The 25,041-nt window shown below is 36.1% G+C and overlaps 1 protein-coding gene and 1 pseudogene across 2 annotated transcripts; both read left to right on the top strand.

Moving 5' to 3' along the window:
• Positions 1–2,990: 2,990 nt before the first annotated feature.
• On the top strand, positions 2,991–3,920 carry LOC308350275 (olfactory receptor 4A47-like; annotated as a pseudogene). The gene has a single exon. The product of its transcript is annotated as an olfactory receptor 4A47-like (transcript).
• Positions 3,921–19,125: 15,205 nt separating this feature from the next.
• On the top strand, positions 19,126–20,055 carry LOC308350270 (olfactory receptor 4A47-like; the record flags this gene model as incomplete). The annotated part of the gene is made up of 1 exon (XM_080815407.1): positions 19,126–20,055. The coding sequence occupies one exon, from the start codon at positions 19,126–19,128 to the stop codon at positions 20,053–20,055; it is 930 nt and encodes a 309-aa protein (XP_080671533.1).
• Between the last annotated feature and the right edge of the window lie 4,986 nt (positions 20,056–25,041).

Here is a 25,041-nt window from a genome sequence, read left to right as displayed (position 1 = left end):
TCCTGAAACTAATACTACACTATATGTTAATTAACTAGAATTAAAAAAAAAACTTAAAAAGGAAATAAAAGAAAAAAGAAATAAAAAGAAACTGATTTACATAAAGAAATAGAGTCCACAGGAGAAGAGGTAAATTAAGGCAAAATAAAATATTTTATTTATCTTAAGAATAAATTTAAACTTTGAAAGAAGTTTCAAAAATAATTTATACTTTTGCCAGTAGAACAAGAAATTAGATGCTCTGTAAACATACTAAAATGTAAAAGAAAAATCATTTACAGAGCGAAATAAAAAAACCCATCTTAACCAATTGGGTATAGAAGGAATTTACCTCAGCATATAAAGGCCATATATAGCATATCCGTAGCTAACATCATACTCAACAGGGAAAGGTTGAAATCTTTCCCACTATAATTGGGCACAAGATGAGTGAGCCCACGCTCCCACCTCCTTTTCACATAGCAATGGGCTAAAAATCCCTGTCAAAACTGAGCCTTTTGTACATATAGGTCATGCCATCGGTGAAGTGAGAACACATTACTTAGAATGTTTACTTAATTTTACTACCTATAACAGTGTTTCTTATCATAGCCACTATCTATCCTTTGCATTGCAGCTTTAACCTTCCCTTTGAAGGAAGGCCTTCCCTGATCAACCTCTCCATAGTAGGAATCTCCATGAGGACCCTGTTTGCTTATTATTAGCCTTGATGAAGGCTATATTTAGTTTAGTATATTGTCCCCTTATTTACTGTCTAACTCTATTAGGAGAATATAAGGTCCATGCAGGAAGGACCATTTGTATAATTTTTTCCTCTATTTCCTCAATTGCTATGTTCTTACAGCATGTTTCCTGGCAATAAATAGGAACTCCAAATTAAAGAAATTATTAATTTAACAAATAGTTTTATGCCTAAATCTGTGAGTAAATAAAATGCCTAACCACACTAAAATTGACTATTAAATAAAAGGAAAGAAAAACTTGCTATGACAAGAGGGGAAATACATGATGAATTAATCTTCCCTAACACAAAATGGCTGGGCTGAAATTTTGTTCTTGACATGGTAGTAGTTTTATTTCTTTTCAGTGTAACAGTATTCATTGTTTTTGCACCACACCCAGTGCTCCATGCAATACGTGCCCTCCTTAATACCCACCACCTGGCTCCCCTAATCTCCCACCCCCTCCCCTTCGAAACCCTCAGATTGTTTTTCAGAGTCCATAGTCTCTCATGGTTCACCTCCCCTTCCAATTTCCCTCAACTCCCTTCTCCTCTCCATCTCCCCATGTCCTCCATGTTATTTGTTATGCTCCACAAATAAGTGAAACCATATGATAATTAACTCTTTCTGCTTGACTTATTTCACTCAGCATGATCTCTTCCAGTCCCGTCTATGTTGCTACAAAAGTTGGGTATTCATCCTTTCTAATGGAGGCATAATACTCCATAGTGTATATGGACCACATCTTCCTTATCCTTTCGTCCGTTGAAGGGCATCTTGGTTCTTTCCACAATCCTAATGTGCCAATTTTTTGTTTTTCTTTGCAGACCCTGGAATTCCTAGGAAGTAATCTACAATGTAAATAAAAGCAACCTTCTGAATAACTCAAAGGCTTCATGGAGGAAATAGATAGTCGAATGAAATTAATATATCCTCAAGTAATGCAGTTTTTTTGCCCTCTCTTGTCAAACTGGATGACAGAAAAATCCCAGGTCCCTGCAAATGAGTAAAATGTGTTCCTTCAGATTGTGGATATGCCTACACAAGGTAAGACAAACAAAAAATAGAGACCAGGCTTTGCAATTGTATGACTTTTCTTTATTATGTAAATGTAGATTACTTTGAGATAAAGCAAAGTTGGATTCTAATCCTAGTTTTATCACTCAAAACTGTGTGACATTGGAGAAGTTAATAGGGATTACAATTCCTTTACTGTAATATAAGATGTGATTCATTAAGTTGTGAGGAACTGATTGGAATCCACTGTAGTATTGTGAGCAGTGGAGGGATACATCAGAATCAGATTTAAAAAGGACCATTTGGCTGCATCAGGACAACAGACTGTTGGAAGACTGCAAGGTGAGGGATGTGGCAGGATCCAGGGTGCAGTGAGAGAGAAGGGAGGGGGGAAGGGAAATGATTATGTTTGTGATAAAGGGGGTTAAAAGGATTTGTTAAAGTTATCAGTATGTGATATGAGATCAAGAAATACATGAAGGACATTGTGATATTTCCTGTCTAAGCAATATTGTGGAAAGTGGTGCAATTTAGTGAGCTGAAAACTCCTATGTTTATTGTGGAAAATCAAAATTTAATTTCATAAGTCCTGGAATGATATCCATTTGGAGATATCCATAGGTACAGATGTCATATATATGAAGGTCAAAAATTAAGGGAGAGGCACAACACTGGCATGCTTTCCCATTTATTGGTCAGGAAGAGGAGACATATCCAACCAAAGACCATAAGAAGGAAATCTCAGTGAGGGTTGAGACAATCGAAGGCAGTCATCTTCCATTCCTAGTTGATCCATTCACTTTGAATATGTCAATTACCCTAAATGGGTCTCAAGTATTTCACTTTTGTAACTGTGCACCTTTGCGTGGAATTCCCTTGCCCTCTTTTCTTGTTTTTCCTCTTTTCCTTTGAAACTCAGATAAAGTGTTGCTTCTCTATGAAGCCTTCCTTGACTGATGTTTGGTAATGTATTCCTACCCCTGATCTTTGCCTTGTGTAACTATTTTTGTAATGGCACTTATTTCATTGGTGATTATTATGTATGCTGTCTGTGAGGGGAGGAAACCATGGCTTGTTCAACTGGAAATTATAACGTCCATTACACATTTGACACAAACAGATACGTCTTCCACATTCTTTTAATTGAATGAGTCAATAGAAGATTAATCTTGTAATGCATTTAAAAGTTTTCCCCCTTGTTTTGTAGATCAATTCCTTCTAATAGGAGAAGTAAGCTCCTATGCAGACTAGATGGAACCAAGAAACAACGTAACTTACTTTGTCCTCTTGGGCTTCACCCAGGATCCAAAGGAACAGAAGGTCCTTTTTGTTATGTTCTTGCTCTTTTATATTTTTTCTGTGGTAGGAAACCTGCTCATTGTGGTGACTGTAAGTCTCAGTAAGACCTTGGGCTCACCTATGTATTTATTTCTTACTAACTTATCATTTATGGATGTCATTTATTCATCTTCCATTAGCCCCAGATTGATTTCAGACTTCTTGTCTGGAGAAAATACAATATCCTTCCATGCTTGTATGACTCAACTATTTACAGGGGACCTTTTTGGTGCAATAGAAATCTTTCTTGTGCTGGTGATGGCCTATGACTGCTATGTGGCCATCTGCAAGCCCTTGCATTACTTGGTGATCATGAGGCAGTGGGTGTGTCTTGTACTGCTGGTAGTGTCCTGGGTGGGAGGTTTTCTGCATTCAGTAATTTAGGTTAGCACTGTTTATGGGCTTCTATTCTGTGGTCCTAATATCATTGACCATTTTTCCTGTGACATGTACCCCTTATTGAAACTGGTCTGTACTGACATGTATGTCATTGGCCTGCTAGTGGTGGCCAATGGAGGGATGATATGCACTATTGTGTTTGCGTTCTTGCTCTTCTCTTATGGTGTCATCTTGCACTCTCTAAAGAACCTTAGTCCAGAAAGGAGACAGAAAGCCCTCCAGACCTGTGGTTCCCACATCACTGTGCTGGTTTTCTTCTTTGTTCCATGTATTTTCATGTATGCAAGACCTGTTAAGACCTTTCCCATTGACAAATCATTGAGTGTGTTTTACACAGTCATAACCCCAATCCTGAACCCACTGGTCTACATGCTGAGAAATTCTGAGATGACAAATGCTATGAAGAAGCTCTGGAAAAGAAATATCATATCTTTTAGTCGATAAGTGTATTATCCACCATGAAGAGAATTATTTTACATTGGATCCCAATTTCAGAATACGCAGAAGTCTTCTTAAAATGATTAAGACTCTTTTTGTTTCAAGTGAATTAAATTAATTAAAGGATGAAGAGGATGATTGTGCTATAATAACATTTCCCTTCTTGCTAGAATGTAAGGGCTATAGTGTCTTGTTGATCACTTTATTTAGAAAGGTGTAATGCTTTTTTCTCAAGGAGTTAACAATGGGTAACAAATTAGTGAGCAAATTTTTATATGATTACAATAATTTTTAATTAAGTTATGTTTTAAAATTTGTTTCCTGAGATGTGTATTATTTTTCATTAGATTCTTGTCATTTAAGGTAATCTTTTTATTATACTCTTTATAATATTTAATGAAGTATGGACTGTCTTGTATATTAAATTTCTTCTGCTTTAGATATAAAATAAGTGTTTTTATAAGAAAAATTGAAGTGTAATGGATAATAAGGAGTACAAGAGTAGATCTTACACAATTGGAAACAATGTTGAATAAATTACCTACTTCTCTCTCAGTGTGGTCTCTACTCCTCTTCCCCAGAGTTAGTCTTGATCTGTTAAAGACTCATGAGGTAAAAACTTTGCAAATGCATTTCGATTTAAATATATGTATGTAATTTTTTCTCTGTGTATTTAAATGTTTGCCTTTATTATGCAACTTCTTTTGTAAACATAAACCTTTAAGTTGGCATAGTTCTGCTTATTTCTAGTTTTTTAACTGAAGTATAGTTATCATACAACATTACAGTAGTTTCAGGAATATAGCATAGTGAGTCAACAATCATGTACATTAAGAGATGCTTTTCGTGATAAGTGTGGTTTTGATGTGTTACCATACAAAGATGCTACATTGTTTTTGACTGTGTTTCCTATGCTATCCGTTTCATTCTTGTGACATATTGATTTAATCACTGAAACTTTGTGCCTTTCATCCCCCTCACCTATTTTTGCTATCCCTTCATCCCCCTCTGTTCTGGCAATGACCAGTTTGTTCTCTGTATGTATGAGTACATTTCTGGGTTTTGTTTGTTTCACTGTTTTTGTTTTTTTTTTTTTAATTCCACATATAAGTGAAATCTCTTGCAACATTTTGAAGATACTCCATACTCATCCATAAGATCTCTGTTTTTCTTGTACTCCATATTACTCATTTATAAACATTTACTAAAATAAATGTATTCATTTCTGTTCATGTTTTTACTAACCTTTTCCTACAAAAATTTTTTTGCAATAAGTATATGTTTGTGAACATGTGCGAGTATGAGTTCCTAGGAGTGGAATTGTTGATGTATGTATTTGAAACAATGATCAGATAGTTAAATGTGAGTATTCATAGTTATTGTCAAACTGTCATTCTTGAGATTGTAGTAGTAGCTAAACTGCTTCTCACAGTCTGTGAGAGTATTTTTGTCCGCATTCTCAACAAGCCATACCTGATAAATATTCATGGCAGAAAATAATCTGATTAAAATGTAACCTTTTTCATATTATCGAGTTTATCTTTAATATGATTTATATTCCTTTTTCTGTGAATCACCTATAAATGCTTTTACATATTTCATTCAATCATTGATCTTTTCCATAGTGATTTTTATGATTGATTACATTCTGAGGAAAGGATCCCTTTATTGTTGTGTATGCAACAATTGTCTTTCTGGCTTGTGATGTGTTTTTAACTTTCGTATAGTTTGTAGAATCCTTTTGGCATGCAAAAAATGTTCTTAAGATTTAACATTTAATGTTGTTTTGGATTGTTATCTTTAAAAGATTTTTCCACTTCACTTATACCAAAATATTCTTAAACTGTTTTTCAGGAGTTAATTTTTTTTGTTATCTTTTTTAAAAATTTCTTTTCAGTGTTCCAGAATTCAGCAGTTAATTTTTAAAGCATTTTTGAGGTTGTATATCTTACATTAAAACTTTAGACTCATCTGAAATTTTTTGGTATAGGAGTTGAAGAAGTATGGAGGAATAGTCAGTTTTATGATTTCAGGTTTTTTAAAAAAAATCTGCATACTTTTCTTTTTGCCATTGACCTGAATCCTGAGTATTATATTCTAAAGTCTTATTTTATTTGGATCCAAATCAGGACTCCTGTTTCATTCATCTCTTTGTTCATGTCTTCAATGATACACAATATTATTCCTTTCATATATAACATATTTGTGTTACACATAGGTTTGCAGATGACCACATGGATGCTCAGCAAAAACTTAAGTCACACACTTCCTGAAAGAGATGGTTTTTCTGTTTTTCTTTTTTTCTGTACACACACACACACACACACACACACACATATATATATATACACATATACACACACACACACATATATAAAAAAATTATATATATATATATAATTTCTTTTCAGTGTAACAGAATTCATTGTTTATGGTGCATAAACATGCAATACGTGCCCTCCATAATACCCACCACCAGTCTCTCCCAACCTCCCACCCCCTGCCTCTTCAAAACCCTCAGATTGTTTTTCAGGGTCCATAGTCTCTCATGGTTCATCTCCCCTTCCAATTGCCCTCAACTCCCTTCTCCTCTCCATCTCCCCATGTCCTCCGTGTTATTTGTTATGCTCCACAAATAAGTGAAACCATATAATACTTGACTCTCTCTGCTTGACTTATTTCACTCAGCATAATCTCTTCCAATCCCATCCATGTTGCTACAAAAGTTGGGTATTCATCCTTTCTGATGAAGGCACAATACTCCATAGTGTATATGGAGTACATCTTCCTTATCCATTCGTCCATTGAAGGGCATCTTGGTTCTTTCCACAGTTTGGTGACCGTGGCCATTGCTGCTATAAACACTGGGGTACAGATGGCCCTTCTTTTCACTACATCTGTATCTTTGGGGTAAGTACCCAGTAGTGCAATTGCAGGGTCATAGGGAAGCTCTGTTTTTAATTTCTTGAGGAATCTCCACACTGTTCTCCAAAGTGGCTGCACCAACTTGCATTCCCACCAACAGTGTCAGAGGGTTCCCCTTTCTCCACATCCTCTCCAACACACATTGTTTCCTGTCTTGCTAATTTTGGCCATTCTGACTGGTGTAAGGTGGTATCTCAATGTGGTTTTAATTTGAATCTCCCTGATGGCTAGTGATGATGAACATTTTTTCATGTGTCTGATAGCCATTTGTATGTCTTCATTGGAGAAGTGTCTGTTCATGTCTTCTGCCCATTTTTTGACATGATGATTTGTTTTGGGTGTGTTGAGTTTGAGGAGTTCTTTATAGATCTTGGATATCAGCCTTTTGTCTGTACTGTCATTTGCAAATATCTTCTCCCATTCCATGGGTTGCCTCTTTGTTTTGTTGAATGTTTCCTTTGCTGTGCAGAAGCTTTTGATCTTGATGAAGTCCCAAAAGTTCATTTTCGCTTTTGTTTCCTTTGCCTTTGGAGACATATCTTGAAAAAAGTTGCTGTGGCTGATATTGAAAAGGTTACTGTCTATGTTCTTCTCTAGGAATCTGACGGATTGTTGTCTCACGTTGAGGTCTTTTATCCATTTCGAGTTTATCTTTGTGTACAGTGTAAGAGAATGGTCGAGTTTCATTCTTCTACATATAGCTGTCCAATTTTCCCAGCACCATTTATTGAAGAGGCTGTCTTTTTTCCACTGGGTATTTTTTCCTGCTTTGTCGAAGATTATTTGACCGTAGAGTTGAGGGTCCATATCTGGCCTCTCTACTCTGTTCCATTGGTCTATGTGTCTGTTTTTATGCCAGTACCATGCTGTCTTGGTGATCACAATTTTGTAGTAAAGTTTGAAATCAGGTAACGTGATGCCCCCAGTTTTGTTTTTCTTTTTCAAAATTTCCGTAGCAATTCGGGGTGTCTTCTGAATCTATACAAATTTTAGGTTTATTTGCTCCAGCTCTTTGAAAAATACTGGTGGAATTTTGATCAGAATGGCATTAAAAGTATAGATTGCTCTAGGCAGTATAGACATTTTAACAATGCTTATTCTTCTGATCCAAGAGCATGGAATGGTCTTCCATCTTTTTATGTCTTCAATTTCTTCCATGAGTGTTCTGTAGTTTCTCGAATACAGATCCTTTACCTCTTTGGTTAGATTTATTCCCAGGTATTTTATGGTTCTTGGTGCTATAGTAAATGGAATCTATTCTCTAATTTCCCTTTCTGTATTTTCATTGTTAGTGTATAAGAAAGCAATTGATTTCTGCAAATTGACTTTGTATCCTGCCACATTACTGAATTGCTGTATGAGTTCTAGTGGTTTGGGGATGGTTTTTCTTACAGAAAATGTGAAAAAGCATTTCAGGGGTCATAGATGAAGAACAGCAGATATCTAGAAGGCATAACTCTCACAGGCAGAAAATGGAAGCAGTACTGAAGTTCATGAAAGATGACTTGTTGAATGAAAGGACCTGCTCATGGATATCAGTTCTCAGTACTAGAAAACTTTAACTCTTCCTAAATTAATCTTCTTAAATTGAATCTTGTTAAAAATACTAACTGACTTTTGTTTTATATCTAAACTATTTTAAATTTAATTTAACTTATATATAACATGTTTGTTTTATATATGTTAACACATACATCATGAGATGAGCAGTCTCTCACTACTATTCTTTTTCAGATTAATGCCTATTCTTCCATATTACCTTTCAAAAACAAGTTTAAAATAAAATAATAAGTTTACATCAAAATATGATAAATAAGTTTAACTTTAAAGGAAGTTGAGGGGCACCTGGATGGCTCAGTGGGTTAAAACCTCTGCCTTCAGCTCAGGTCATGATCTCAGGGTCCTGGGATCGAGCCCCACATCGGGCTCTCTGCACTGCAGGGAGCCTGCTTCCCCCTCTCTCTCTGCCTGCCTCTCTGCCTACTCGTGAACTCTCTCTGTCAAATAAATAAATAAAATCTTTAAAAAAAATAAAATAAAAGAAGTTGATAAGTTAAAAGCAGTTGAGAATAGTTTAGTCACAAAACAAGTCATGTATTATTTTTTGGAGATGCACTTTAGGATTCATTTAGGAAGAATTTTTTTTTTAAGGTTTATTTATTTTGAGGGAGAGAGAGAGAGAGAGAGCGAGCGTGGGGTGAGGGGCAGACAGAGAGGGAGAAGACAACTCTCCACTGTGCAGGGAACCTGATGTGGGGCTCAGTTCCAGGACCCTGGGATCACGACCTGAGCTGAAGGCAGATGTTTAACCGACTGAGCTACCCAGACACCCCTAATTTAGGAAGCTTTCCAGTAATAAGAACTGTTATCCATGAGTGGGTCTTTTCATTCAACAAGTCATCTTTCATGACCTTGGGTACTGCTTCCATTTTCTGCCTGTGTAACTCATCCCATCTAGATATCTGCTGTTCTTCATCCATGACCCTTAATATGCTGTTTGGCACTTTTGTTGTAAGAAAAACCATCTCTTTCAGGAAGTGTATGACTGAAGTCTTTGCTGAGCATCCATGTAGCCATCTGCAAACCCCTGTACAATGAAATCATTATGAGTGGCAGGGATATGACTTCCTCTTTCAGTTGGCATGTACTAGAGGCTTTGTCCTTGCAACCATTCAGGTCCTCTTCACAGTGTGGCTGCCTGTGTGTGGCTCCACTGTCACAGACCATTTGTGCATGACATAAATCTTTGGCTGAAACTCATCTGCATGAGCATTCATACCCTTGGTGTCTCTGTTGCTGTCAAAAGTGGATTCATCTGCCTGTGAAAATTTTCTTCTTGATGGTCTCTTAGTTGGTTATCATATGCTCATGGAGGACCTATAGTTTAGAGAGGAGACACAAAGCTGTGTCTCTCATGTCAGTGTGGTGGTTATAATATTGCATTCTGAATATTTGTATATTTGCACCCAAACACCACCTTCTCCACTGATCAAGCTGTAGCTGTGTTGTACAGCATGGTAATCCCCTTGTTAAACTTAAACCTGCACACTCAGAAATTTCGAGGTGAAAATGACATGAGGAAGTTCTGGGATAGAAAAGGTAACTTTGAGAGATATCCACCACTCTATAAAATAAATTTGTATATTAAATAGAATAGAGAAAAGACGATACTTGGTACAGAGGCCCATGATCACTATTTGTCCAAAGTATGTTTATTTTGACATATAGGCACTTTGAGGAAAGGTCCAGGGAGAAAATCATTTACTATTATACAAATATCCTATTTTGGTTTATGTATTATCCAGTTGATGGTCAAAGTTCAGTGTGCTGGGAGTATTAGTTAAAGTTCTTGTACAAAGCAGATCGTCATGACAGAGATCTGGAGATTTTAATTTTCCAGTTTTGTTGTTAGATGGCATACCTTCTTTTTATACGGGTGTATGTTTAAAGCCAATGATATGTGCATATACTCTAGCCATTGTGCTATAGTTTATGCTGACAGCTTGCACCTATTAATGAAGTGAACTTAGTTTTTATTTTTATTTTTTATTTTTTAAAAATTGTATTTATTTACTTATTTGACAGACAGAGATCACAAGTAGGCAGAGAGGCAGGAAGAGAGAGAGGGAGAAGCAGGCCCCCTGCTGAGTAGAGAGCCCGATGTGGGGCTTGATCCCAGGACCCTGGGATCATGACCTGAGCCAAAGGCAGAGGCTTAACCCACTGAGCCACCCAGGTGCCCCTCAACTTAGTTTTTAAATGTAGTTTTTAACTTGTAGTAAAATCCATATAACAAAAATTGAAGTTTTAATCATTTGTATTTGCAAAGTTTCAGTGGCATTGACTCAATTCACATTGATATGATGATTAAGTTATTTGACATTTGTAATGCAGACACCAGCACCATCTGTCACCATAGCTTTTTCATCTTCCCAAAGTGAAATTCCACATTCATTAGACATTGATTTCATATTCCTTCTCTTTGTGCCTTAGCAAACAGTTCTTTTTTTTTTTTTTAAATTTCTGTATCATTGATTTCTACTCTAATGTTTATTATTTCTCTTCTCCTGCTGGATTTAAGCTTTATTTGCTGTTGTTTCCAGTTCTTTTAGCTGTAAGGTTATGTTGTGTATTTGAGACTTCTCTTGCTCCTTGTAGAAGGCCTGTATTGCTACATAATTCCCCGTTAGGACCAACTTTGCTTCATTCCAAAGGTTTTGAACTGTTGTGTTTTCAGTTTCATTTGCTTCCATGTATTTGTTTAATTCTTCTTTAATTTCCTGATAGTCCTATTTGTTCTTCAGTAGGATGCTCTTTGACCTCCATGTATTTGTGGTCTTTCCAAATTTCTTCTTGTGGTTGACCTCTAGTTTTCTTGCATTGTGATCTGAAAATATGCATTGTATGACCTCAGTCTTATTGTATCATTTGAGGCCTGATTTGTGACCCAGTATGTGATTTATTCAGAAGAATGATGCATATGCACTTGAGAAGAATGTGTATCCTTCTGCTTTAAGATGGAATTCTCTGAATATATCTGTGATATCCATCTGGTCCAGTGTGTCATTCAAGACCCCTTTGTTTCTTTGTTGATCTTCTGCTTAGATGATCTGTCCTTTGCTGTGAATGGGGTGTTAAAGTCCCCTGCTATTACTGTATTATCATCAATGAGTTCTTTAATTTTGTTATTGATTTGTTTACATATTTTGCTGTTCCTAAATTGGATGCATAAGTATTTAGAATCATTACATCTTCTTGTTGGTTGCACCCCTTTAGTATGGTGTAGTGTCATTGTTGTCTTGTTAGGGTCTTTCGTTTAAAATATATTTGCCTCAAATAAGGGTGGCTACTTCAGCTTTCTTTTGATGTCCATTAGCATATAAATAGTTCTCTGCCTCTTCACTTTGAATCTGGAGGTGTCTTTTGGTCTAAGATGAGTCTCTTGTAAACAGTATATATATGGGTCTTATGGGTTTTTTTTGTTTGTTTGTTTTGTTTTGTTTTTAATCTGTCTGACACCTTATGTCTTTTGTTTGGAGCATTTACTCCATTTACATTCAGAGTAATTTTTGATAGGTATGTGTTATGCTATTTTATGTCTTATTTTGTCATTGTTTATGGAATTTCTTCATTTCTCTAGTTTTTGTCTCTTTTGGTCTTTCTTTCCCAGTCAAAGTGTCTCCTTTAATATTTCTGACGTGCTGGTTTAGTGGTCATTAACTGCTTTGGTGTTTGTCTGGGAAACTCTTTATCTCTTCTTCTGTTTTGAATGATTACCTTGCTGGATAGAGTATTCATGGCTGCAGATTTTCCCCATTCAGCATGTTGAATATATCATTTCCCTCTCTTCTGTCTTGCCAACTTTCTGTGGAGAGCACTGCTGTTAACCTTATTGTCCTCCAGTTGTCAGTTAGGGACTTCTTTTGTCTCATTGCTTTTAGGATTATTCTTTATCTCAACATTTTGTAAATTTAACTGCAATATCTTGGTGTTGGCCTGCTTTTGATTAGATGGAGGTACTCTGTGTCTTCTGACTTTGGCTGTCTGTTTCGTTCTCTAGATTAGGGAACTTTACAGCCATAATTCTCTCAAATAAACCTTCTGTTACCTTTCTTTCTCTTCTTCTTCTGGGACTCATATGATATGAATGCTATGTTCGATGGAGTCTCTGAATTCCTTGTCTATGCTCATGATCCAAACATTTTTCTTTTTATTTCTTTTATTGTTTCATTATCTTCCATAATTCTGTCTTCTATATCATTTATTCATGTCTCTGCTTCTTCCATTCTCGTGGCCATTACATGCAGTCAGTTTTGAATCTCATTACTGCATTTTTCATTTAAGCCTGATGGTTAATTAGCTCTTTTATCTCTGTGGTAAGGGTCTCCCTGATGTCTCCTATGCTATTCTCCAAGCCCAGCTAGTATCCTTATAATTATTGCTTTAAAGTCTGCATCAGGCCTACTACTTATATCTGTTTTGATTAGATCCCTGGTTGTGATGTTTTCTTGTTCTTTCTTTTGGGGTGAATTTCCCCATCTTGGCATTTTGACTAGGTATCTGCTTCTTCTGTGTGCTAAGAAAGTCTGTTATGTTTCCTGTTCCTGAGAGTAATGGCTTTAAGTAGAAGAGGTCAAATAACAGGCAGGGTCTAGTGCTTCAGGAAGTGTTTTTGATGTGTGCTGCATGTACTCTGCTACTGTGTTTTGGCTGCTCTGTTTCTCAGGTCAATTGTATGTAAAGGTTCTATTTGCCTGCAGAGGGGACTGTTTGGTCCTTGGTCAGAGTATGGCGAGTTTTAACTAGATAAGATCTGGTCTGCTTGTTAAAGGAGACCTGATAATATTTCCACTATAAATGAAACATTGAAGAACTCTGTGGTCAGTAGACATGGTGAATGCAGGGGTTTCTGGTGGTCTTCTGGGGAAGGGACCTGCTGCACTAGTCCTTAGGTACACTTACCCAGGAAAAGTATTACTGGCAGAGTACAGAGGACGGAGACTTGGTGTAAGCCGTTTAGGCAGCCAGTGCTGGCAATGTGCTGTTTACTGAAGCTGGTCTATGCTGAGAGGAGGGGGAGGGAAATGGCACTAGCAAGCTCTTTGTTCCCAGAGACGGGAGTCCATGCTTGCTGCTCTCACAAAAGCACATTAAGAAGAGCAAATAATTTTCCCTCATGTGTCCCAGTGTTTTCTAGATCTCTCATTTCACACTGTCTCTGGGTTGCTTGCCTGCCTTGAGCAACACAATTCATCTTCAGCTCTAACCCAGCCAAGCTTTCCCGTCTTTTAAAACTCTAAACTTTTAGAACATGGAGTGGTGGGAAACTTCACTTATCTTCTTGAGGATGGTCTCACTGTGCTGGGACTCTTGCAGGTTTGATCCAGAAGGGCAATCATGACAGAATGCATGGGCATGGGACTTGGAGAAATGCAGGCTAAAGAGCCAGTGTCCAGTGTAGCCACATCTAGCAGGTGTCTCTGTGCCTTTGCTGTTGGGTGGAGTAAGGAAATGGAGCCTGCAGAGTCTTTTGTTCCCAGAGAGGCAATGCAACCTCTCAGAGATGTGCACTAAAAAGTAAAACTAATCTCTTCCCATGCCCTGTAGGTGATCCTCAGATGGTGCTGTCTGGCCCGGTTACCTGCCTGCCTCTTCTCCAGGAGTAGGGCAACATACTCAGTTCCCTGTCCTAGCCAAGCCCAGGGACCTATGAAACTCCAGTGTTTGAGGCCCATTGGTTGCAAAAACTTACCAAAATCAGCCACTCTCATTTTCCTTACTAATGGCTTTGGGGAAGTGTTCTTCTTGTGTGTATTCCTCTGTGCTCTGCTCTCTCCACCATTCCCTGCAACCAGCACTCCCTCCCCTCTGCAGCACCTGGGATCATTTTCAGCATGAAACATGTCTTCACACTTCCTACCTTCCTTTATATGGCTTCTTCTCTCCCTTCAGCTGTGTATAATTTCTTCTATCAGTCCTCAGGTCAATTTCTTGGGCATTCAGAATGATTTGAAGGTTATATGGATATGTTCCATGGATGAAGTGAATTTAGGGTCCTCCTATTATTCTGCCACACCAGGTACTCCAACTTACGGTTTTAATCATTTGTAAGAGCATAGTTTAGTGATATTGAGTCAATTTACATCGTCATGATGGTTAATTAATTAAATTGACATTTGTAATGCAAGCACCAGCACCACCCACCTCCAGAGCCTTTTCATTTTCCCAAACTGAAATTCCACACTCATTAAACATTAACTCCCCAATCCCTCTTTCTGGGCCTTAGGCAGCCACCATTCTGTTTTCTTATTTCTTATGAATTTGGCTACTTTAAGTACCTGTGTTTATGGAATCATACAATATTTGTCTTTTTATGACTGTCTCATTTCACTTGGCATAGTGAATTGCAGGATATCAATGTCTTAATATGTGTCAGAATTTCCTTCATTTTTAAGAGTGAATAATAATCCATTGTGTGCATACACTTCACTCTGTTCATACATTTATCACACTTTGTACACACTTTGGCTGCTTCTACTTTCTGGCTATCATGAATAATACTGCCATGAAAATGGGTATAGAAATACCTATGTGAGACTGCGATGTCCATTATTTTGTGTATATGCCCCAAAGTGGAATTGTGGATCATATGGTGTTTTTTTGCTTACCTTTTCAGGAAGTACCATAGCATTTTCCATAGCAGCTACATCATTGTGCATTCCCACCAGCAATGGAGAGTTGTTCTGATCTCTCCAGTGATTACATGTGTTACAATTTTTACATTTTGTGGTCATAACTCTCCTGTTGGGTGTGAAGTAGTATTACATTATGGTTTTGAAATGCATTTCAATAATGATTAGTGACATTGAGCATCTTTTCATGGGCTTATATGGCATCACATATCTTCTTTGGAGAAATGCCCGTTGAAGTCCTTTGCTCATTTTTAATTAGGGTGTTTTTTTTCTTTTTTATGTGTGTTTTTGAGATGTGTGTTTGTTATGTATTCTGGATACCAGCAGATTATCAAATAAATAAATTTCAGATATCTTCTCTCATTTGTGGGATGCCTTTTCTCTCTGTTGATAGTGTGTTTTGATGTACAAAAGTTCTTAAATGTGATAAAGTATAATTCCTGTGTTTTTTTCTTTTCTTGTCTGTGGTTTTGGTGTCCTACCCAGGAAATCATTACCAAATCCAAAGTTATGAAGTTTTCTTCTAAGAATTTCATAGTTCTAGGTAATAGTTTAGGTCTCTGATCCATTTTGATTCAATTTTTGTGTATGGTGTATGTGATTAAGGGTTGAACTTCATTGTTTTGCATGTGGATATCCAGTTTCATGGTACTATTTTTGGAATCATCTGTCCTTTCCCAGTGAATGCTTTTTCATTTGTGAAAGTCATTTGGACACACAGGCAAAGGTTTATTTCTAGGATCTGTATTTTATTCCATTGTTGTGTCTGCCTTTATGCCAGTATCACAGAGTTTTGATTCCCATACCTTTGTAGTTAGTTTTAGAACCAGGAAGTCTGTTGGTTGTTTGTTACCCCAGAGTTATTTGGCCGCTTGGCATGTCTTGAGTTTCTACCTGAATTTTAGGATACATTTTTCTATTTCTGCAAAACCATTTCTTTTTTATTTTAGTAGGAATTTCTTTGAATCTGTAGATCACTTTAGCTAACACTGCAACTTAGTAGCATGAACCATATAAATTCATAAGTGTCTTTCATCCCTTTTATTTGTGTCTTCTAGAATATCTTTCAACAACACTGTGCAGTTTTTCAGTGTAGAAGGACCCTTAAACAAGGGTCCTTGTTTAAGCTTATTCTTAAGTATTTTGTTCTTTTTGATGTTCTAGTAAAAGAATTGTTTTCTTAATCCTCTATGGATTATTAAATGGTCACACAGAAATTCAATATATTTTCATGATTAAAAAAAAAAACTTCTCAACAAATTGGGTATGGAAGGAATGTACTTCAATATAATAATTGTCATGTATGACAGAACCACAACTAACATCACACGCAGCAGGGAAAGGTTGAAAGCTTTTCCACCATAATCAAGGAAAAGATAAGAGTGTCCCTGCTCACCACTCCATTTCACAATAACATTGCAATAAAAATCCCTAAGAAATCTTTAGCCTTTTCTACATATAGGTCATTCCATCAGTGAAGTGAGAACACATTACTTAGAATGTTCACTTAATTTTACTACATAAAATAGTGTTTCTGATCATAGCTACTAGCTTTATATCTCAGCTTTAACATGACCTTTGAAGAAAGGCCTTCCCTGGTCACCTTTTCCATAGCAGAAATCTCCCTGAGTATACATTGTTTGCTCTGTTATTAGCCATAGTGAAGAGTGTATTTAGTTTAGTAAATTGTCCCCTTATTTACTGTCTAACTCTATTATAAGAATATAAGGTCCATGCATGAAGGAACTTTTACATAATTTTCCTATTTCTTTAATTACTGTATCCCCATTCATAGCATGGTTTCTGGCAGTAGATTGGAGCTCCAAATTAAAGAAATTAATAGTTTAACAGTTATTTTATATATAAACATATATCTAGAACATCTAACCACACTTTAAGGCAGGATAAATTTACTATTAAATGAAAGGAAAGAAAAACTTACTAAGACAAGTGGGGAAATATATGAAAAATTTTTTCCCTAACACAATATGACTGAGCTAAAATTTTATTCTTGACTGGCGGTAGTCTTACAATGGTTCTAAAGCTATATTTTTATGTTACATCTTTCTGCCCCTAATTATGTGATTCGGCCTCCTAGTATCTTTATAGAGATATTTTTTAAAGTTTTTGTGGAAATTCCCACTGAATTTAATTAAGGAAGAATCAGTCTTGGACTCTTTCCAATTCTAGGACTTAATGAGGAATGTGGTTAGAAGGGATAATATGCCCAGTGTTCTTTGCTCATATTGAGAAGAATATGCTATGCTCCTAAAAACTGGTACACATTTTTGAGGAGGTTTCTGTTAGGTTTAAAGCATTATCTAATGAAAAACACAAGAATGTTTCTTAAAAATACCAGGTCAGCCAATCCGAGCTAAGCAAAAGGACATAGTAAAGATGAATAAAGAGTTGAATGATATTTTCCTATTTAGAAATTAGTACGAAAGAAATTACTTGAGAAAAATCTCTGTTGGAAATATCTGGTTGTTATCTTTCTATGTAAGGATAGGATTTCCTTGTCTTTTTGATAAATTATCCAAAATTTTTGTGCTAAATTTTTATTTTTCTCTGTGGAATCTGGAATTCTTAGGAAGTAATCTACAATATAAATAAAAGCAACCTTCTGAATAACCAGAAGACTCCACGGAGAGAATGGACAGACAATTGAATGAAATAAAATATGTCCTCAAATAACAATGCAGCTTTCTGTCCACTCTTGTCAAACTGGATGACAAAAGAATTCTAGGTTCTTGTGAAAGAGTAAAAAGTGTTCCTTCAGATTGTGGACTTGTCTTCCTAAGGTAAGACTAACAGTAAATAGTGGAAACCAGGCTTTGCAATTGTGTGAGTACCTTTATTATGTAAAAGTTAGATCACTTTGAGATAAAGCGCAATTGGGTTCTAATTCTAGTTTCGCCACTTCAAAATGGGTGAACTTGGGAAAAATAGATGTTCAGAATCTCAGTTTGTTCAACTGTGGAATGGGGATTATAGTTACTGTTACTGTAAATATGAAATGTGATTCATTAAATTGTGAGTGAGTGAGTAGAATCCACTGTAGATGTTGTGAGCAGTGGACTGAGCAGATCAGTATCAGATTTAAAAAGGGTCACTTGGGCTATGTTAGGAAAAAAAAAATTGGTGGAGGCCGGAATGAAAGGGAAGAGACAATACAGATGTCTAGTGCAGTGGGCCAGAAGTGGGGAGGGAAGGGAAATAACCAACTTTGTGATCTATTTCAAATGGGTCTAATAAGATTTGTTAAAGGTATCAATATGTGATATGAGAGCAAGAAAGGCATGAAAGGCACGGTGATATTTCTTGTCTGGAAAATGATTTGGAAGGTGGTACCATTTAGTCAGATGGTAAACACCTACATTTGTTGCTGAAAATTAGAAATTAATTTTATAATTTCTGAATTAATATCCAATTGGAGATGTTCAGAGTTGGAGATGCTGTGTATATGAAGTTTAAAGATTAAAGGAGAAACCCAACATTGGAAAGGTTCCACATTTACTGGTCAAGGAAAGAGGGCATATCCAACCAAGTCCCTAAGAAAGAGGTCTCAGTGAGGGAAGAAACAATCCAGGGCAGTGACTTTCTATTCCTAATTTGTTCCACTCACTTTGAATATGTCAGTTACCCTAAATGGGTCTCAAGTATTTCACTTTTGTGACTTTATAAACTGTGCACTCTTGCATGGAATCCCTTGCCCTCTTGTCCTTCCACTTCTCCTTTAAATCTCAGGAAGGAGCGCTGAAAGCACTGGAAGCCATCTTTTATTGCTGTTTTGTTGATACATTCTTACCCCTGACCTTTGCATTGTGTGACTACCTTTATACTGGCACTTATTTCATTGAATATTATTATGTATAATATCACTGAGTGAAAGAAACCATGACTTGTTCAACTTGGAAATCACACTGTCTGTGACACAAATAGGTACTCCTGCCTATTTTTTTTTTTACAATCTTTTACACAATCTTTTAACTGAATTAATCAATAAAAGATTAACCTTATAATGCATTTAAAGACTTTCTCCCCTGTTTTGTAGATCACCTTCTAATACAAGAAGTCACTCCCATCCAGACTAGATGGACCCAAGAAACAATGTAACTTACTTTGTCCTCTTGGGTCTCACCCAGGATCCAAAGGAACAGAAGGTCCTTTTTGTTATGTTCTTGCTCTTCTATATTTTGACTGTGGTGGGCAACGTGCTCATTGTGGTGACTATAGCAGTCAGTAAGACCCTGGGCTCTCCTATGTACTTGTTTCTTGCTAACTTGTCTTTTATGGATGTCACTTATTCCTCTTGCATTTGCCCCAGATTGATTTCAGGTTTGTTGTTTGCAGAAAATACCATATCCTTCCAATCTTGTATGACTCAACTATTTACTGAACACCTTTTTGGTGGATCAGAGGTCTTTCTTCTGCTAGTGATGGCCTATGACCGTTATGTGGCCATCTGTAAGCCCTTGCATTACTTGGTGATCATGAGGCAGTGGGTGTGTGTTGTGCTGCTGGTAGTGTCCTGGGTTGGAGGTTTTCTGCATTCAGTAATTCAGGTTAGCACTGTTTATGGGCTCCCATTCTGTGGTCCCAATGTCATTGATCATTTCATCTGTGAAATGTATCCCTTACTGGAACTCATCTGTACTGACACATTTGTCATTGGCCTGTTAGTGGTGGCCAATGGAGGGATGATCTGCACTATTGTGTTTATGTTCTTGCTCATCTCTTATGGTTTTATCTTGTACTCGCTAAAGAATCTTAGTGCAGAAGGGAGGCGCAAAGCCCTCCAGACATGTGGTTCTCACATCACTGTTGTGGTCTTCTTCTTTGTTCCATGCATTTTCATGTATGTACGACCTGCTAAGACTTTCCCCATTGACAAGTCATTGAGTGTGTTTTTTACAGTCATAACCCCCATGCTGAACCCACTAATCTACACTCTGAGAAATTCTGAGATGACAAATGCTATGAAGAAGCTGTGGAGTAGAAATGTTATATCTTTTAGTAGATAAGTATATTATCTACCACAAGAAGAATTCCTTTACATTGGGTCCATTTTCTGAGAATGCAGAAGTATTCCTAAAATGATTCTGAATTCCCTTTTTTTTTCAAAGTAATTAAGTTATTTATAATTAAAGATTGAAATGGATGATTATGTTATAATAACAGTTTCCCTTCCTGCTAGAATGTCAGGTTCATAATACCTTGTAAGACTTCATTTAAGGGTGTAATGCCTCTATAGCTATTTATTCAACAATAGGTAATGAATTAGTGAGGAAGTTTTTATATGGTTATATTAAGTTTTAATAAGTCTGTATTTTCAATATGCCTGTGACATGTACCCCTTAATGGAATTGGTTTGTACTGGCACATATGTCATTGACTCATTAGTGGTGGCCAATGGAGGGATGATCTGCACTATTGTGTTTGTGTTCTTGCTCATCTCTTATGGTGTCATTCTGCACTCTCTAAAGAACTTTAGTTCAGAAGGGAGGCAGAAAGTCCTCCAGACCTGTAGTTCCCACATCATTGTGGTGGTCTTATTCTTTGTTCCATGTATTTTTGTGTATGTAAGACCTGCTAAGACCTTCCTCATTGACAAGTGTATTTATTACAGTCATAACCCCAATGCTGTATCCACTGATCTACACTCTGAGAAATTCTGAGATGACAAATGCTGTGAAGTAAGTAAGTGCATCATCTATCATGAATGAAGCATTTTAACATTAGTGTCAATCTCCACAAATATTAAAGTTCATTTTACTGTAAATGCATTTACAGTCATAGTCAACAAATAATGTGCAGTGAAAGAGTCAAATATTTATAGTTATACTAATTCATTGCTATGTTTACTTTTGTTACCTTTTGTCTCATTCATAATTCTATTTCTGGTCAGTTTCTTGTCTTTTATCTTCTTTCTTTTCATTGTTAAAATATTTCTTTTATATAGACTATCTTCTCTATTTAATTTCTTTACATATGAAGTTTTTGTGTAACATTTTGCTTTTAAGATCTACCTGAGCAAAAAATAGATAAAATAACTATTAAAAATAGAATCCTTACAAAGAGGAAAAGGTGTGGAACATCTTATCTGTCCCTCACCAGTTTCCCTGTTCTTCCATATGCATCATTGTACTAAGATTGTTATTGTTCCTAAGATTATTCAATTAATAATCTTTGCTAATAAAAATCATATTTTCATGTATGTGTTTGTCTTTGTGTCTAACTTTTGTAATAACTACTTGGCCTCCTGAATATCTTTCCATACCAGTGCACAGATGTAACTCATTCTTAGGTTCCTCCTACTGCCTAAAAATTCCTAATAAAGATATAGCTAAATTAGTGTTTCCAGTACCTGTCCTGTTTTCCTAAATCTTTTCCTATGATAAATAGGTTTGCAGTGAAGTCTTTTAGAGATTTTCTAATTATGAGTTTTTAGCAGTGCAATTGTTTGATCAATTGGTAGGTATATTTAAATTGTTGATGTTCATAGTTATTGCCCAAGTGCCATCCATAAGCTAGTACCAAACTATGCTACATCCCTCAGTTTAGAGTTTATGCACATTCTCAACAAGTTCTTGATGAATATTTATAGTACTTGAGATTCTGGTTGTTAAAAAAATTGTATTTCATTTTTTTACTGTAATTGAAATTCAGTAAATATAATTGAATTTGATTCACATATTTAAAATTATTTGTATTCATCTTATGTGAATTATCTATTATTGACTTTTACATGTTTTGTTTGATTGCTGTTCTTTTCCATATGAATTTTTATGACTTAATCATGCACTAAAGACATTATCCCATTCACCATTGTGTAAGTATTTTTCTAGCCTATGATTTTAATTTGGATGTTCTTATATTGTGCAGAGTATCTTTAGCCATGTAGAAATATTTTTACATATACATAATCAAATCTATTAATACTTTCTTTGACCTTTGTATCTTTCTCAGAAAGACTTCCCTATTTCAATGTTAAAAAATCTTCTTCCACATGATTTTCAACATTTAATTGTTCAATTGTTTTGTGGTTTTATATTATATGCTAAATATTTGATCCATTTACACTTTGATGTAAGTTCTCAATTAGGGATTAAATTTTACTTATTTTTCTAGGTGGGCATTTGTAGAGATATATACTTATTTTTTTCTGCCATTTAAGACATAATGTAGTTACACTTAATTTGTAAGACACTTAGATATCTGATAAGCTTAGTACTCCTTCTTACCATTCCTTATCAGAGACATATTTATTCTTTAAACATATTTATGTTTGAAAATAAAATTTTAGGGGCGCCTGGGTGGCTCAGTGGGTTAAAGCCTCTGCCTTCAGCTCAGGTCATGATCCCAGGGTCCTGGGATCGAGCCCCACATCGGGCTCTCTGCTCAGCGGGGAGCCTGCTTCCTCCTCCCTCTCTCTGCCTGCCTCTCTGCCTGCTTGTGATCTCTGTCTGTCAAATGAATAAATAAAATCTTAAAAAAAAAAAGAAAAGAAAATTTTAATAGGCCACTCTAGTAAAAGTTATGTTTAGTTTGTGTTTTCAGTATGAGTTGATTTAGGAATAGTTACTAGCTTTAGAGAATTAAGAATTCTCGTCCAAAAACTGGGTAGTTCTTTTCAGCTAACAAGCTTTTTTTGGTGTTCATATAGACCCAGTATGTTTCTTTGTAAATTTAGTCTTATTGAGTAAACTTATTTTATGTTGTTTTGCAATAGAATCTTATCTTCTACTTTCCAAGTGTCTGTTGTTTCAATGTAGAAAATCTGCATTTTTTCACTATTATATAAGATGTAATCTTCACAGTACATCATTCATCCTTTTTAGTCTAAGTTCTGCACATTTTGACATGTACAGTTATGTAACCATATCGCAACCAATGTACAAATGTTTCATCACCTGAAATAATTCCCCATGCATCATCGTACTCCCCTTCTACCCTAGTCTCTAACCCTATGCTGACAAATGCTGATCCCTTTCTATTCCTATCATTCTATCTTTTCCAGAATGTTATATAAATTGAATCATACAAAAAAGAATAAAATTCTTTTTTATTCTAGCTTTTTGAGGTATAATTGACTAATCAAAATTGTATATATTTAAGATGCAATATGTGATGATTTGATATATGTATTCATTGTGAAGTGGTTACCATTAACAAGCTAACGAGAACATCTATTACCTCACATAATTTTTTTTTTTCTTCATGAAGGCCACTTAAAATGTACTCTTAGCAAATTTCAAGTAAACAATACAGTATTATTAAGTAGAGCCACCATGCTGTATATTAGAGCCTTAGAACTTATTCATCTTTAAAAAATTTATTTATTTGAGATAGTGAACACAAGAGAGAGATAGCATGAGCAGGGGGGAGGTATGGGCAGAGTGAGAGGGAGATATAGACTTCACACTGAGCAGGGAGCCTGATGACGGGCTCGATCCCAGGACCCTGGGATTATGATCTGAGCCAAAGGCAGAGGCTTAGCTGGCTGAGCCACCCAGGTGCCTCAGAAGTTATTCATCTTATAACTGAATGTTGGTAGTTTTTGAACATTTCCCCAACCTCCGGTACCTGGTAATCATCATTCTCTTCCCTGCTTCTATGATTTTGAGTTTTTTTTTTAACTACCACATATAACTGAGATCATGGAGTATTTGCCTTTCTGTATCTGGCTTATTTCACTTAGCATCCCCCTTCACCGATGTCTCAGAAAGCAGAATTTTCTTTTTTATAGCCAAATAATATTCCATTACTTATAAATGCCCCATTTTTTTTGCCCATTCATCCAACAATAGAGAGGTTTTTTGTTTTGTTTTGTTTTTTGTAATTTGTCTATTGCCCAATGTGGGGCTCGATCCCAGGACCCTGAGACTGTGACCTGAGCTGAGGCTTAACCCACTGAACCACCCAGCACCCCTATTGTGAATAATACTCAAAGAACATTGGGTGCAGATATCGCTTCAAAATACTGATATCATTTCCTTTGGATATATGCCTAGATGTAGGATTGTTGTATCATAGGATAGTTTTACTTTTAACTATTTTAGGAATTTCCGTACTTCTTTCCTAGTGTTTATACCAGTTTATGTTCCCACCAACAGTATACAGGGGTTTTAACTTCTCTATGTCTTCACCAACACACTTCTTTTATAAGGGCAATTATTTCATGCCCTCATGATCTAATCACCTCCCAAAGGCACATCTCTTAATACAATTACATCAGACATTAAGATATGAAAATATTAATTTGGGGGTGTGCAAACATTCAAACAATAGCTCAGGTCCAATTTCACTCTTTTGCTTATTGAAATCCAGTTTTCCAGCACAACGATGTGACTTCCCTTTCTCCATAGTGTATTCTTGGTGCCCTTTCCAGAGATTAGTTGACTGCATATACATGGGATTATTTCTGAGATTTCTAGTCTCTTCCATTGGTCTGCACACCTGTTTTTATGTCAGAATCAAAACCTTTTGATTACTCTACTTTTGAAATGTATTTTGCAATATTGCTTGCTTTGTTCTTTTTCAAGATTGTTTTGGCTATCTGGGGTCTTTTGTGGTTCCATATGAATTTTTTTTTTTCAGTGCCATTAAAATTTTGATAGGGGTTTTATTGAATCTATACAGACTTTGGATAGTATGGAAACTTCAACAACTTTATTCATTCAATCCATGAACACAGGTTATCTTTCCCTTTATTCATATCTTTAATATCTTTAATCAATGTCATTTAATTTTAAGGGTGAAAATCTTTTTTTTTAATTAATTAATTTATTTTAATAAACATATAATGTATTTTTATCCCCAGGGGTACAGGTCTGTGAATCGCCAGGTTTACACATTTCACAGCACTCATCATAGCACATACCCTCCGCAATGTCCATATCCCTACCACCGTCTCCCATCCCCCCTCCCCCCAGCAACCCTCAGTCTGTTTTTTGAGATTGAGTCTTTTATGGTTTGTCTCCCTCCCAATCCCATCTTCTTTCATTTTT

Source organism: Martes martes, assembly GCF_963455335.1.
Source record: "Martes martes genome assembly, chromosome: 10".
NCBI classification, from domain to species: domain Eukaryota; kingdom Metazoa; phylum Chordata; class Mammalia; order Carnivora; family Mustelidae; genus Martes; species Martes martes.
This window is presented reverse-complemented; position numbering and strand designations above follow the sequence as displayed.